The sequence below is a fragment of the Bombus pyrosoma genome, linkage group LG10, assembly GCF_014825855.1.
Source record: "Bombus pyrosoma isolate SC7728 linkage group LG10, ASM1482585v1, whole genome shotgun sequence".
Classification (NCBI taxonomy): Eukaryota; Metazoa; Arthropoda; class Insecta; order Hymenoptera; family Apidae; genus Bombus; species Bombus pyrosoma.
Window position 1 is genome coordinate 4430483 of NC_057779.1, and position 14351 is coordinate 4444833.

Below are 14351 nucleotides of genomic sequence, written 5' to 3' on the forward strand. Positions count from 1 at the left end.
ACAAAAAACAACTTTGTTTTTTTAATATAAATTATGTCTCTAATTAATAATATAATTTTTTTTTAATTATGAATGTTTTATTTTATTCTTTTATTATGGGAATAAATGATACAGAAATAATATTGCAATACAAGTCATGTCAATGTAAATTTTAATTTTTGTAAGAATATAAAGAGAGAATATAAATATTAATAATATATTTCATTCAATGATGAATACTTAAAGCATCGCTTTGAACTTCATGACTCAATTGTGTCTGTAAGTTAGACAATTTATTTTTCAATGCTGCAATACCCATCATGACAATATTCTCAGGCTTTAGAGCTCCGCTACTTTCGACATTGAAATAATATTTGTTTGGTTTAGCTTCCCAATTAAATGGTGCCTCATCTGAAACATTGTACAATTGAATTTAGTATGAAATCAATGTCTATAATAAAGTGATGCTTACATTGATCTTCTTCTAATTCACTGTATTCTGATTTTGGCCATTCATCAGGTTTTGGAAATAGCGTGTGTCTCATAGAATTATCTGGATCATACTCAAAGCTTACACCAGCAGTGGGATTCCATTTTGCATGTTCTTTTCCAAAACCTTTCTTTGCATATGCTCTTAACTTTAATTCTTGGCCCTTTCTCAATTTTACTATCAGTATTTCTGGATAAAAGTATGTCAATTCATGTTGTATAATGCATTATAAAAGTAATGGATATAATATTTAAATAAATATATACCATCTGTTTCTCCATATTCACTAGCATCATCTTCTCTGTGCCTGGATGTAACAGGAAGTACCCTTGGATCACTGGATTTAAAATCTGCAGTGGTTACATGTCGCGTTTGATCTTCTGTACACTTTACATCAAGTGTGAATTCCACGCTACACTCTGGACAGAAATCCATGCATTGGCAATCCCTTGTATATTGTATCCTATCAACAACCTAAATAATTTTAATATCAACTTTCCGTTTTCGTTAAAAAATCTTAAATATATTGAAGTATTGATTTTTAATTATTTACATCATCACTTATCAATGGTATCATTCCGATCCTATGTGCTAAAAATTCATCGCTCAACACGGTTGAATTGGCTTCTAATTGCACCCAATCAATGGCCATAGTAGGTGTCTCGGCAATAAAGACGCGTCGCATACTATTTGCTACACTATAAAAATTAAAAGTTTAATAAAATAAGAGAAAAAAAAAATAAAAAAGAATTTAGTTATCATTCAATATAACCTATCTTACCTCAATTCTGTATCTTCTACTTGAAATTTCACATTTTCTTCTGTTAAATCTGAAATATGAACTGATGGTTGATTTGCGTATGGCATTTTAACGGATTCCTTATATTGAAATCAATACAAAATATGTTTTGTAGTTAATATCAGCTCAGTTAATACATATATTCTCTTTACAGTCTTAAATTACTGTTATTCTTCCTGCTACAGACATACATATAAATTAGAAATGCAGCGCCGCCATGAAAGATCTAGTTTGAAAATAATCTTTTAAAAAATATCAGGAAATATCGTTTAATTTTTTTCCACAATAATGTAAAGGAAAAACTCATGTTAGATGTAGTGTACTTTTTATTAAAAAAATTTCATTACATATCATTCATTACATAATACGAAAAGTAGACAAAACTGCATCAAAGAGTATTTATAAATACTCAACATAAATCATTATACATATCCTTAGTTTCTGATGAAAATGATTCGTGAATGGAACTAAATGAAAAATTTATATATATGATAATATACACACATACGTATGTGCAAATATTCAATAATAATCAGTAAAATCTAACACTTTAAATTACTATTTCTCTAAATTCTTATATCTCACTTTCACCTATGTTTGTAAGTTCACGAAAAGAAAATGATATCATTGCATGCACGTATAAGCGATCATTTTACATAATAAATAATAAAAATGAGACAGTACAATTTTGGTAACTCTTATAAAACAGTACTAGCTTTTATAACATAAATATTAAAGTGCTAACATTTGTATAATATGATTTATATGGCACTAAACTTTTGTAAAAATTGGAAGACTGTGGTTTGTGAAACTATTTGTTGAGTATCTGCAACAAGTTCGTGCAATTGTAAATGATATTGTACCTGTGTTAATATAAACGTATTCTAAATGCAGTATAAATAGAGATACTAAACATATAAGAGCTGAAAGCATAGCATTAAGAATTATTAAAAATATTTTCAGCCATATAAGTTTTTGACAGCTATGAAAGGAAGTAAAATTTTGCTAATGCATTTAGCAATCGTTTTTCAAAGTTCGTCCGTGAAACGCTCAATGTCATGTAAATGATCTCCATAATCTGTAGCTTCACTACCAACAAAAGCATCGTGGTGGTCTAAAATTTCATCAAACGACAATCTATTATCGTGATCGTCGTCGGATGCTGCGAATAGATGATCGACTTCATCGCTTGCAATTTCCCTAAAATATTTAATGATGTCAGATATATTCCTAAGTCATTAATTAAAAAATATTTTATATAAATTTTTACTCACTCGTTACTAGGCACAAGCCAAGAAAGTATTTCATCAGAATCTAATCTTCCATCTCCGTTTTTATCATGTTCATAATCGAATTTATCTTTTTCTATTAACAACCACTCTTTATCTTCAGCTTTAGCTCTATTTCCAATAAATTCTTGGAAGCTAATAGACCCATCTTTATTTGTATCTTTGTCATCCAGAGCTTGCTTCAATAGGAGTGGAAACATTCTTGGTGTTTCTTCGGGATGTGTATAAGCTTTAAATTCTTCTGTATCAAGATAACCATCTTTGTTTATATCAGCAGCTTGAAAGGTTTGCTTGTCATCAGTGATAAGTTTGTCATCCACTGCTAAATCTTCTGGATCAGTGCCATATGTATCTTGAAGAATTTCATTCCAACTGACTTTACCATCTTCATCTGTATCGGCATCCTCTAATCGATCCTGAGATTCCTCGGCAGAAAGCATGCTAAAAGAACGCAGAATCCAAGCCTTCAGTTCGTTTCTCTCAATAAATTTGTCATTGTTCAAATCCATCTTTGTTAATAAAATTGCTAAACGTCGTTTTGATTCTTTTGTTGGAAGTTTATCAAATTCTTCTGCCTTTTTTATGCTTCCTATGAAAAGTGAGAAACATGATTTTGTTGATAAGATTTTGGTTTTACTGTAATAAGTTATGAATGTAATATAATGTAAAGAATACCTAGAATAGCTTCATGATCAAACTCCTGATGATGTTCTCCTCCAGCGTAATGGTCCATGTCTCGTGGACTAAATGCACCATCCTCTGTTCTTTCATTGCTGCTCTGTTTGTTGTGCTGATGCGAGTGTATATGTGCGGAGGCTGCATTTCCGAATGAAAACGACCCCAGAATCGTGAAGATAAAAAGAATTTCTGCACGCATTTGGCGTGTACCCATTGTAAGCCTTGGGAAAATTCTAAGAATTAGGATAAGAAGAGATAACCTCAGAACGAGAAAAATTTGACAGGTGCACTGTTATCTACACAGTGTGCCATAATGACTTCTATCGACTGTTTGTCGTTACGCATGTCGTATAATCGTTCTCGAAAATCGATTTTGATAAGATTTAAATTTGACAATTTTTCATAGATTTCCCTATTGTTACTGAAAGCGAAACGTTTAAGTATAAAGTGCTCATGTGAAATATATAATATTATGTTTATAATTAGTGTGAATTCACTTCTGAATTATCAAAATAACAAGATCTAAAAAGATTGTTTTAGGAGATTTGCAGTCAAGGATAAGAAAAATATAATAATAGGAGATCTGAATGAGTACTAATAAGATGTTCATGCAAAAAATTCAATATATATTAAGAGAAAGGTTTTATGTATTATACGAAGAAGAAATATAACAGTTTCCAATTTTGAGTTTATATTGTATATTATCTAAGTAATTTTACTTACTTATTAAGAAATCTTTTAAAATTGATTGGTCATTGTAACAAATTGTAATTAGGAGAATTCTCAATTTGCTCTTTGAGTTCACGTTTTTGATAATGAGACGAAACTTCACATTCGTTCAGGGTGTCAGTAGCACACGCGCGTGTTGGAATATCAGTGCTTGGTACGTCGCGCCGTGAAAAGAGATGAAGAAAAAGAACGTCAGGTCTACCTTAGCCACGATCAGTATGTGCGGTCATGATTTTGTTCTAGGGTGAGCGTTCAAAAATAGATATACTAACACGCGTTCAATTTATTTCTAACTTCAGTAACCATCAAGCAAGCGACATAGATAAGACAGGAAGAGACTGAACACCGTAAAGTATCATAATATCCGTTATTTTCTGACTCGTGATAATGATTTGATAAACTACGAAGATGTAAAGCGGAAGTACACTTTAAAAATATCAGTTAAAAATATTTTTAGCTCGAAAGCGTAATTCAGTTCCACTTTTCCATTTTATCGTACAGGAAATACAGTTTTTTTAGTATAAAGGTTTAAGATATTTATTAGAATTTCGTTTATTTTCCACATATGTAAAATAGTATAAAGTTGAGTAAAACTACTTTTAAAACTAAGCAGGATATCGATTTTATTGCTATAAAAAAAGAATTTTATCGAAGGCCGTCTGAAAATGTCAGCTTCTTTGAATGTTTTAAAGTTGTCTGTCTTTGAATCCACGTTTTTTAAGACCTGTTTACTTTTTTTTGATGAGTACTGCCACAGATACCTCGTTTGTACCATGTCCCAAAAGTTTGTTTCCAACATTTATATACATTCTATATATTTATGTTTGTCATTATATATATATATATATATATATATATATATATATATATATATATATATATATATATATCATGGCCACGTTTGATTAAATTTTTAAACGCAACTGTTCATTTTTAGATTTTTGAATTTCAATTTACAAATTCTAAATCTCTGAATTAGGAATAAAATTCAAGTTTTATTATTAAAATTAAAAAGTTTTAAATTTTCACATTTGTTCTGTTTGTCTCTATTGTATTCTCTTCCCAACTGAAACGTTTTTAATGTGCTAATCTAATATGTAAATAACTTTGTTATAGATTTATCTTATGTCAGAAGTATATACATACATAGTGCTATAAATTATATATGTACATTGTACATGCATATACAGATGACATTGCATATGTAAGCACTGGTATGCTACTATTTACTATGTTTATCGTAACAAAACGCAGAGGGCGTAAGAAACACTCTGATTTTTTCCACGTCGGTATTTCAGAACCCGAGGTGCAAAGTCCTATTTAATGTCTATTTTGCCCTTAATCGATGATTGATTGCATGTATCACTTAATTGTTTTCAGAGTATTTCTTAAAATATCGATTGTTTCCTAAATAACGATGAAAGACAATATGATGATTTTTTTTTTATTAAACAATTGGAAAGTAATATATGCAATCATTTTTATTATCGGTCTTAAATCTTGCGTAATGGCTATACGTTTGGATTGCAAACGATGAAATTATGCCGGAATTATTATGATAATGTTGCAATTCCATACGATCGCACAATTCTTCGTGATCTATTGGTGGCCGATAACTTATCCCTTCAGAACAGTTCTGCATTTCGGAGGTCTCGGACGATAAAATCGACGATTCGTACCCCCGGTTAATAACACAGGAATTCATTATTAGAGGACAATTTCGCGTTGTCTGCTGTCGTCACCAATACACTCGTCGAATAGGGAGTGTTAACAATTAATTTTACGTTGGCGAAAATTTATTCCGTTCTCGTTATGCTTTCCGACGTGTGTTCTTCCCTTTATAATGCTAATTGTCAGAACGTTATTGTTCGCCGTCCGTAAAATACAATCGAACGATAAAATTTGTTAAACATCGCCGGTCAGCGAAATATTTCAATTTTCTCTATGGCGCTGTGTAACGCGGATGCTGTAAAATATCATCGGGCTTTCGCGATTTCCCGCCGCTACCGTATTTTTCCAATTTTCGAACCGTCGGCTTTTTTTCATTCCCGCGATCAATTTTCCAGCTTCACTGACCCCGTAATTATTTAGCGAGAAAATCGCCGAAGGTGTTCTCTCGTTTTCTTTTCTCCGTCTGCGGTGAAATGATATGGAGATTGGGAAAAGTGCGGTCGGTCAGAACTGATTGGCGAAACGGAAATACGACAGTTTTATATCGGTGACCGTAACCGCGAACTGCACTGATTTCGAGATCAAAGTCAAGTGTCAATTCCATCAGGTTTGCAAATTCGTCGTTCACCCTCTTTGCAGAATGACGAATGTTCCCCTGGTAAAATATCCAAAAGTTTGACTACGTTAATCTTTATATTCGCTAGTGTCGCGTGCAGCATTTACCACTTGCTCCACTTACAACTCTTCTACGATCATATAAAGTTCATTCACTTGCGAGAAAATTCAAACGTTCATAAGCATTCTCTCCCCGCGTCTGTCGAACAATGTAATACCCAAAGGAAAAGCCGTTGAATTCGACATTCGATCGACTCTAACGAATCCGTCGTCGACGAGTTCCTCAAGATATTTTCGATTCCGGTGGAATATTCCGACGCGGAGAACGCAGACGCTTGTGATTTTTCCCAATGGCTGAGACGGGGGACGGGCAGCCACTGAAAGCATTCCTTCTGACATTCAAATGCTCGGTGCACGAACGAAAAAGGATACGTAAAGCCCGACGCCGCCTATTCATCGCTCAAAGGGATCATTTATCAACATATTTGATATGCTCCTGGCCGCGTTAAACCCGACGGAGGAACCTTACCCGCTCTCTCTCTCTCCCTCCGGCCGAGCTTCCATAGAAATAATATGCTAATCGCGCGAAGGCGGAGTTTAAAAAGTGCTCCGATAAATTCTCCGGACTTTTTGACGTAATTTCGCCCCTTCGCGCTGCCGCCACCAAATATTCTTTTTACGCGGTTTCCGACGTCTTAAGAGAACTTCGCTTCTGCACCACGGTATATCAGCCGGCGGAATATATTTTTTTGCTGGATTCCAACCGGATGTCACGACCTGCTTCGCGGGCAAAGGATTCTAAGCCGACTTCCTTCGCATTCCCTCGCGGAAATCGCAAGAAGACGTTTCGGTTGTATTTCACTGACAATTCTTCGCTCCTTCTTAGAGAACAAGACTTTGGTTAGCAAAGAACGTTCGAACGATTCGAAACATTGCCCAGCGCGACGATTTTTCTATAGCCAGCGAGGTTACGAACTTTGAAACGTCATACTTAAGTGATTGACACGAGACGTTAAGATCATTTACAAATCCCCTCATCGGCACTTATGCGCGCGGTGACGCATACGCACATATTTATGCACCCCTGCCCTATACGTGGCTTGCCCTCATACATACATCGGTCATATTAGCCGCAAAGCGGAATACTCGGAGTGGTTCCGTTTGTTTATGCCTACTTTCGCGTCGAATTGTTCCGCGCTTCTTAAAACTTAATGCAAGATTGTGTCCTCGCTTTCAAAAATGAATCGGACAGAAAATTTGCAAGAATTAACTTAATGACGTTACTCTACTAATTTATTTTTTGAGTGATATGAAAATTCGGATTGTTAGGTAGAAAATTGGCTGGACCAAGATCTGACAAAGAGACGCTAATTAAAGTGTATCGTTAATAAAACAACGTTTGTACGTTGTTTATTCTCTTTTCCCAATATAAGTTTTCCAATCTAGCTTTTAATTTATCCCGAACTTCGTATCGTCAACGCAATGACATCGGACTAATCCCTCGGTCATTCAATTCCGAAACGCCACGTCAGCGGGACACTTTCAAGCATATTGAGGCTGGATCGTGTAGCCGGTCGCCATTTGCTTTAAGCCCTCCTTTCCATATTTATCTTGGTCTCCTTCATTACGGGGCCACTCGAAGATTTCTTTTCCTCTTCTTCTCTTTTCCTTTTTATCGTTCGGTATCTCTGGGATTATCAGCCTATTCGGCAACGAACGCCGCCTCCGCTATTTGGAACGAACACGCAGATTGCTTTTGCGCGCCAGGGGAATTTACGAGCGGCGATGATAATTCTCTGAGGAAGCATAATCGAATGGCTTTCATAATAATTTCCATGGGAGCTGGTCGAACGAGTCTTCTTCTCGATTCTACGGGTTTGAATAACAAAGGGAATATTCCAACTTTATTTCACTTAAGACGTATCGATTGCTTTTAAAAACAAGAGATGTTCGTAGAGTAGAATTCTCCATTCCGTTTCACTACGAGAGAATGAACCGGAAATGTTAGAACTGTCGGCGGTATACGACGAAATATTTCGAGGCGTTTCGCAGAATCGTAAGGGTGTTCGACGTTTCCGTGGCGCGGTTGTCTCAGCCGAGGCCATACGCCCCGCGATTTAAGTCGTCAACTTTTATGGGGGTAGTTTTCGCGGAGACGGTCCGCGGCAAGCCACATAAAAGGGGGTGGAAGTTTCTGGTAATATGGCGGCTTCCCGTGGAATATGGCGGCAACTGTATACAAGAGATAGCGACAATATTGAGGCGACGGGAGCGCCGAAGAAAACCAACTGGATTTTGGCTCTAGTTCGTGTCGATCTTAGGTCACTGTCCTTCTTTTCCTTTATTTTCTTTTGCTTTGATTACAGTTCGTGCTACGAATAAAATATCTCTGTTTCCAGATCAACAGAATCAAGAATAATTTAAAACGTGAATTTATATTTTAATCCAAATTATTTCCTGATTTTCTCTATAATCTATCGAGCAACCATATCTTCGTTAAAGTCCCATTTCGGAAGGAGATACAGAATTTCTTAGCGTCGCTCAGCGGCTGTCGATGACGCGGATTAAGAGAAATACTGCACTCTCAGTGTCGACGTTCGGAGGCCGTTGATTGCATCTGGCATTTGTGTCACGCCCTTGAGTACCCAGTCGATATGCCTGGACAAATTGGGAATTGGTATTCTGCTCGTGGCTGCCGCGACGGCCAGACGGATTTGCGAAGGAGCACATCGGGCTAAAGCACGGAGACCGGCAACAGTTCTCTCGCACGAGGGGCCCTCCGGACAAGGCTGACCCGTGTGGATCCGTTAAACTTGGTCAAATCGCTTCCCGACGATCACCTCGCACCGGAATACTAACGACTGGCAAAAGAGGAGCGTACGTTGCCAAGCGTTCTTTCTTCTGACGGATCGTTAACCGGTCATGGAATCTGGAGACACGAGGAATTCGAATTAAGTCGGCATCGAGCCACCGAGACACTTAAAAGTGAAATTCTTCGAGGATATCGTTGTCCACGATGAAACGATTACAAAGATTAGCAAGCTCAAAGATTCTCCTGTATTGTAATGGAATTCTTTTCGCGAAGGAACGTCCGTTCCGTTTAAACGGAATACTTGGTTCGACCTTTTTGTTATCAGCAGGCCACAGCTCGAGGCAGCTTAGCACGAGTACCCTCGTGGTATCGATATCCCGCGGCTCGATTCTGCTCCTTTTCGGGAATATGGCAGGCCAGGCGGCGGTGTAAAAACTTACAAGCCGTATTTCGAGCTGTCGTGCCGAAGGTTTCGGCCGTCCTTTCCGCTCGACATCCTCGAGCACATGCGGCCGCGGAAGCCGATTGGACGAACACCACGATCCGCAAAAATGCTACGATCTATACAGGGATGAATCCTCTTTCGGAAAGTTTGGCTTCCAAATTGGCTCTAAACCAAGTGAAATACGAATACAAACGTTGGATTCGGAATGAATAATTTCTCAAAATATTCCTGATAGAAAATGAAGGATAGGGGGAAGATAATTTCTATCGCGGTGAAGGCTCGAGATTAAGAAACGTTTTCCATCGAAACGACCCGGAGACGTGCATGTATCTTGGGGAAATTATGACAATATCCCGGATTGAGTTTCGCCGGGGACTGTACTCTGATTTACTTCCGACCGATTCACCAGGAAATCGAATTACCTCCGCGGCGGGCACGCGGCGAAACCTCGAATTAAGAAACACTGAGAGCTGCGGAAAATATCGAGCCGATATAAATCAAGACCTCCTAGAAACCTTCTTTTTCTCGTCCCGATTCTACATTCATTATCGCCGACGATCGATCCTCGTTTCCTTGTTAACAAACAAGCCTGAGTGCACGAGAATCGATTCGAGACACGCAAATAAGAAGAAACACCAACGATAAATCATCGTATCTTTCGAGTCCACTCATTAATCGGTTCCAATGCACAATGGTGAGGCACTCGAGTTCCGTTGAAAAAAAAAAAAAAAGAAAAAAGAAACGCAGAGAAGAACGAACAGCAATGGGTGTACAGGGAGCGCATATTAGACGCGAATATTCCTCTGGTGGGTACATGTAGATATTTCCTGGGATTTTATGTCCCGGAAAGGAGGAGCATGTAGATAGTTAAAAACTTGGTTCGATTACCCATAAAGCGCGCTCGTTCGGCATTCTGTTTCTAAGGTACTTAGGTAGATTTTATTTCGCCTGCTTTACGACCGCGATACTTCTGTCTTGTAACTCGATTCGGGATGCGTGGGATTTTCGTGCATACGTCTTGGCTAGGCAAACTATAAAAAAGCTATAGATCTCACTTGTTATGTAGGCACATATTAAAAAGTTTGCAATACTCTGCCTTAATCGGTGGACAGATCAACGCGAGGGTAATTCTCCGGCTGTTTGAGCAACAACGTAGTGTCGAAACATAATGTAGAGAAAGAATCCATGAAATTCCGGATTTTGTCCAGCAAGTTGGAGAAGGTGGGACAAACAGGGGTTTTCATTCGGTCGGAATATCCGTCTAGCTCTCTAGCCTCGTAAAATCGTGAAACGATAAGGAATTGATATGGCGGCGTTCTTTTGCCGTCAAACTGATCTCTTTTACCTCTTAGCAGGTTTAAAGAGGCGACCACTCGTGGACGTGCCAAGTTAGGAGAAAGTACGCGACCCGTCCTTCGCTGGATCCTGTGCTTAATGGTGCTGAATCACAGATTGCGCTCACCCCTAAATTTGAATTTATTATCAACCCTTGCCTGGAACGAGCACGCTGCCGTTGGATGGCGATCGTACGGTCGAAAGAATAATTCCCCTTCGTCGTCGATCGAGTCGAGTTTTCTCCTCTCTTTCCCTGACGCGGAAGTGCTCGGCCCAAGAGGTCGAAATCGCAGATTTCCGCTAGAAGGGTTGAACTGTTCAGCTTCTAAGAAATACAACAAACGTTCGAGGAAAAGGGGAGAAATTGCCGCACGTTTAAACGTTTCACTAGCGAATACATGCCGATTCGTGGTGGGCGTTTGTTCTTAAAATCGGACGCGATCCAATCGAATTTTCCGCGTGTTCACCGCTCGGTCGGCGGCCACGGTTCACAATGGTTAATTGCATAAGCAAACACACGGGCGTCGAACGAATGCACTGGCCACTCATTCACCGGACGTGGTCTATCGTCGGCCGTCGTTCCGTTCGATCGCGTCCACGGCACAGAGCGGAGTGGAACCGTGCAGAACGGAGCGGCTGATAAATCCGACGGTTGTTGCCGCTATAAATCAATTATAATATTTCATGGTTGACTTCGACTATCGATTACAGGGAATAAATGTTCCCGAACTTTCCCATTCTCGGAGGCCTAAGCACCGTTCAAATTCTCGCGATTCGAGATTGTCGCGAGTTACCTCTGGTTATCTGGTGATCGGACGCGAATAAACGCGAGAGCGCGAACGTTCGTTGACGTATCGAAACGACGCGCGAAATGAATGCAGCCAACAGCGTGAGCGAACCGGATGCGGTCCATCGTTGGCCGTCGTTCCGTTCGATCGCGTCCGCGGCACGGACCGAGCACGAAGAGCAGAAATTCAGCCGAGGCGCTGATAAATCCGACTACGCTTCGTTCCCGCAATAAATCAATTATAATATTCCACGGTTCGCTTGGGGTATCGGTTATTAGTAAAACCCGTCGCCGCTGCGGAAGGCGGCCATATATTCACGGCCGGTGTTTCTCTCGATTACAAATTTCGCGTTTTCCGGACGACCCTCCGCGAGGGTGTGCTTTGCCGACTCGCACTCGCTCTTCCTTCTTCCCCGTTCTCTGTTTTCTCGTCCGTGTGTCTCGTCGTTTTCCGCTTTGTCGCTTGCTTCGTTTCGTTCCTTATACGCACGTGAAATTTCGATCGGAGTCGACGATTAATCATTCAATTATGGCTATTTTGTCAACTGTACTTTTGTGTATATCAAATGGGCACCGGCGCAAGCGTTTTCTTCATCGTCTTAATGAAATTTTATTAAATTCAATGTCAAATTTATTTACTTACTTTTTTTTATTATAGTAGATGATTTTCTTGTTGTTCCTATCCACGTTTTCTAGTACTGTTTTCGCTTCAAGGAACCCGTGGACTCGCGCATCGACACCGCCGCAGCATTATTCACCCTTTATTGGATTTGACGATTTTTCTTCGGTAGGATGCGCGATGCGCGGCCCACCGTGACGCCTCACGCGACGTGTAACACGTATTCGAATCGTTATGACAGCAAACGCGAGCATAAATCCTTCGATCCGACCTCTTCTCTCGTGAACCACGACTGATAACCACGATCATACGAGGAAACGAGCCTCGAGGATAGTCGATAATGGGTTCTGCGTGGTTTCCCCGTCGGTCTTTTCGTTTTCTGCCATCGATTTATCGTTTTCTCATTTCCTTACGTTTCGAACAAATTGATCCTCCTACAGAAACTTTGGAAAAATATTCGAAAGCAGTTAACTCGCATCAATTTTTTGCAAGATCTCAGCGCAATCGTGGCTGAATATCCGTAGAGAAAATAATGCCAAAATGATCAGAGCCGATACAAAGTGGCGAACAGCAGCTTCGTGACGAGTACGCGGGCATTTGCATCGGCGTGAGAGCCACGACGTTCGGATTATCCGTATTTTCGGAACTGGATGATCTTCTGGCTCTCGCTGGTCGCGATATGGACAAACGGAGGGGGCTGCCTCGCCACTTCCGACTTATTCGTCCAGATCTAAAGATTTGGAACGCACCGAGGCACCTTATTTGCATACTTCACCGATTCCAATGCTTTGCTCGCCTCTCCTCCGCCGTCTGCCCCCATCCAGGACTTAGTTCTTTCCACCGTCTCCGATGCAAATTACAATATTCCCGTGCTATTCGTTCGGATATGATAATATATGCGTCTCTCGATCAAAATAACGTTCCTTTCCCCTCGCACGTGCTGCTCAACGAAGCCCCTCGCCTCTTCGTTTTCTCTTTCATGCACCTGTGCAATTTAAGCACCAAGAATCGTTGAATTGTTCTGTTCTTCATGTTATCATAAAATCAGGTTTCCCGAGGACAATCCAATAGCGGAGTGTCATAAAAGCTTCCTTCGTGGATTTCCTATAGTCTTTGTGGGTTAATCTGTAATCGTGGAATTAGTCGGATTCAAGAAACCGGAGTAGAGATCGTGGCCCGCATGTTGCAAATCCGGTTACGTTTCACGAGGGACGAAGGGCTCGAGAAGGGTGAGCCTCATTATGGTCAGAAATAATATTCCCATAGGGCCACTCTGTGACTCTAGTGCAAGCGTTTTTGATGGCGATCACTTCAATCCTAACACAGCGTTTCGTTCGATTCGTAACACGTGATCACATAAGTGTTCGGGTTGGCGACGAAATTTTTCAACGGTCGTTTAGAATATCGTCTGCTCGGTTGATTAATCAACTTTGTTTAGCATAAGCGAAATAACGTCGCAGATACACGGCGGGGAAATAAAAATTTTGCTCGTACAATCGGTTCGCAGCGATAAGGATCGTGCTTGGTCGAGAGTAATGTTTCCCACGCGGCTGATACAAGCACGCTCGCCACAAAATTTGCTCTTTTTTTCTTCTATAGCAATATTTAGATAAACCACGGTACGTGCGTCGACTAGGAAACACTCGCGTGATAGATACACGCGGGAAACGTTGCGCGTTTTATTGCCGATTCCTTTCTCATCGCGAGAACGGCACGGTTTTATATGTTTAATTACCTGCTGCGAAATGATAGCTGTCGTAAAGTAAAAATTGCGATGTTGCCTTTCGATCGAACTCCATATTTACGATTTAATAACACAGCAGAGTTCCGTTCGTTCACGTCCTATCTCGTGATATCCATTTACCAACGAAATAATTCCGAAAATTCGCGGTCGGAACGTGAGAAAGCACGCGTAAAAACAAGTCCCAACGAAAGAACATCTCGGGTGATCGACGATCTAATTATTTTCAGTCTTTCCTCGTTTGTTTCCCTCTTCTCGCGATGGTGGCCAACCCCCGGCGCAAATCGTTCCTTTTGTAGCGGCTGCGCGTTATCTAAATCGCGTCGAATATTTCCACGGTAGCACGCTTAGAGATCCGGTCC

General features: G+C 39.9%; 2 protein-coding genes across 3 annotated transcripts; both read right to left on the bottom strand.

The window, feature by feature from the left end:
• Window positions 1–134: 134 nt before the first annotated feature.
• Window positions 135–1463, bottom strand: LOC122571440 (DNA-directed RNA polymerase II subunit RPB3). The gene is made up of 5 exons (XM_043735180.1): window positions 1251–1463; window positions 1023–1167; window positions 736–943; window positions 452–658; window positions 135–390 (listed from the first exon to the last, which is right to left on the bottom strand). Exons 1-5 carry the CDS (start codon window positions 1334–1336, stop codon window positions 206–208), a joined length of 831 nt encoding a protein of 276 aa, XP_043591115.1. The 5' UTR covers window positions 1337–1463; the 3' UTR covers window positions 135–205.
• A 113-nt stretch (window positions 1464–1576) lies between these two features.
• Window positions 1577–4760, bottom strand: LOC122571438 (reticulocalbin-2). 2 transcript variants are annotated; one of them, XM_043735176.1, is made up of 4 exons: window positions 3959–4760; window positions 3233–3468; window positions 2543–3146; window positions 1577–2468 (listed from the first exon to the last, which is right to left on the bottom strand). In XM_043735176.1, the coding sequence occupies exons 2-4, from the start codon at window positions 3447–3449 to the stop codon at window positions 2297–2299; spliced, it is 993 nt and encodes a 330-aa protein (XP_043591111.1). In that variant the 5' UTR covers window positions 3450–3468; window positions 3959–4760; the 3' UTR covers window positions 1577–2296. The 2 variants fall into 2 exon arrangements, with proteins under 2 accessions (XP_043591111.1, XP_043591110.1); XM_043735175.1 differs by having other exon boundaries at window positions 3233–3456; window positions 3959–4758.
• Window positions 4761–14351: the final 9591 nt, after the last annotated feature.

Coding starts and splice junctions, on each gene's coding strand:
- LOC122571440 (XM_043735180.1), bottom strand. CDS start 1,336: ATGCCATACGCAAATCAACCATCAGTTCATATTTCAGATTTAACAGAA. Junction 659..735: donor TGAATATGGAGAAACAGATG/GTATATATTTAT, acceptor ACTTTTATCCAG/AAATACTGATAGTAAAATTG. Junction 391..451: donor TGAATTAGAAGAAGATCAAT/GTAAGCATCACT, acceptor ACAATGTTTCAG/ATGAGGCACCATTTAATTGG.
- LOC122571438 (XM_043735176.1), bottom strand. CDS start 3,449: ATGGGTACACGCCAAATGCGTGCAGAAATTCTTTTTATCTTCACGATT. Junction 3,147..3,232: donor TGATCATGAAGCTATTCTAG/GTATTCTTTACA, acceptor CACTTTTCATAG/GAAGCATAAAAAAGGCAGAA. Junction 2,469..2,542: donor TGGCTTGTGCCTAGTAACGA/GTGAGTAAAAAT, acceptor TAAATATTTTAG/GGAAATTGCAAGCGATGAAG.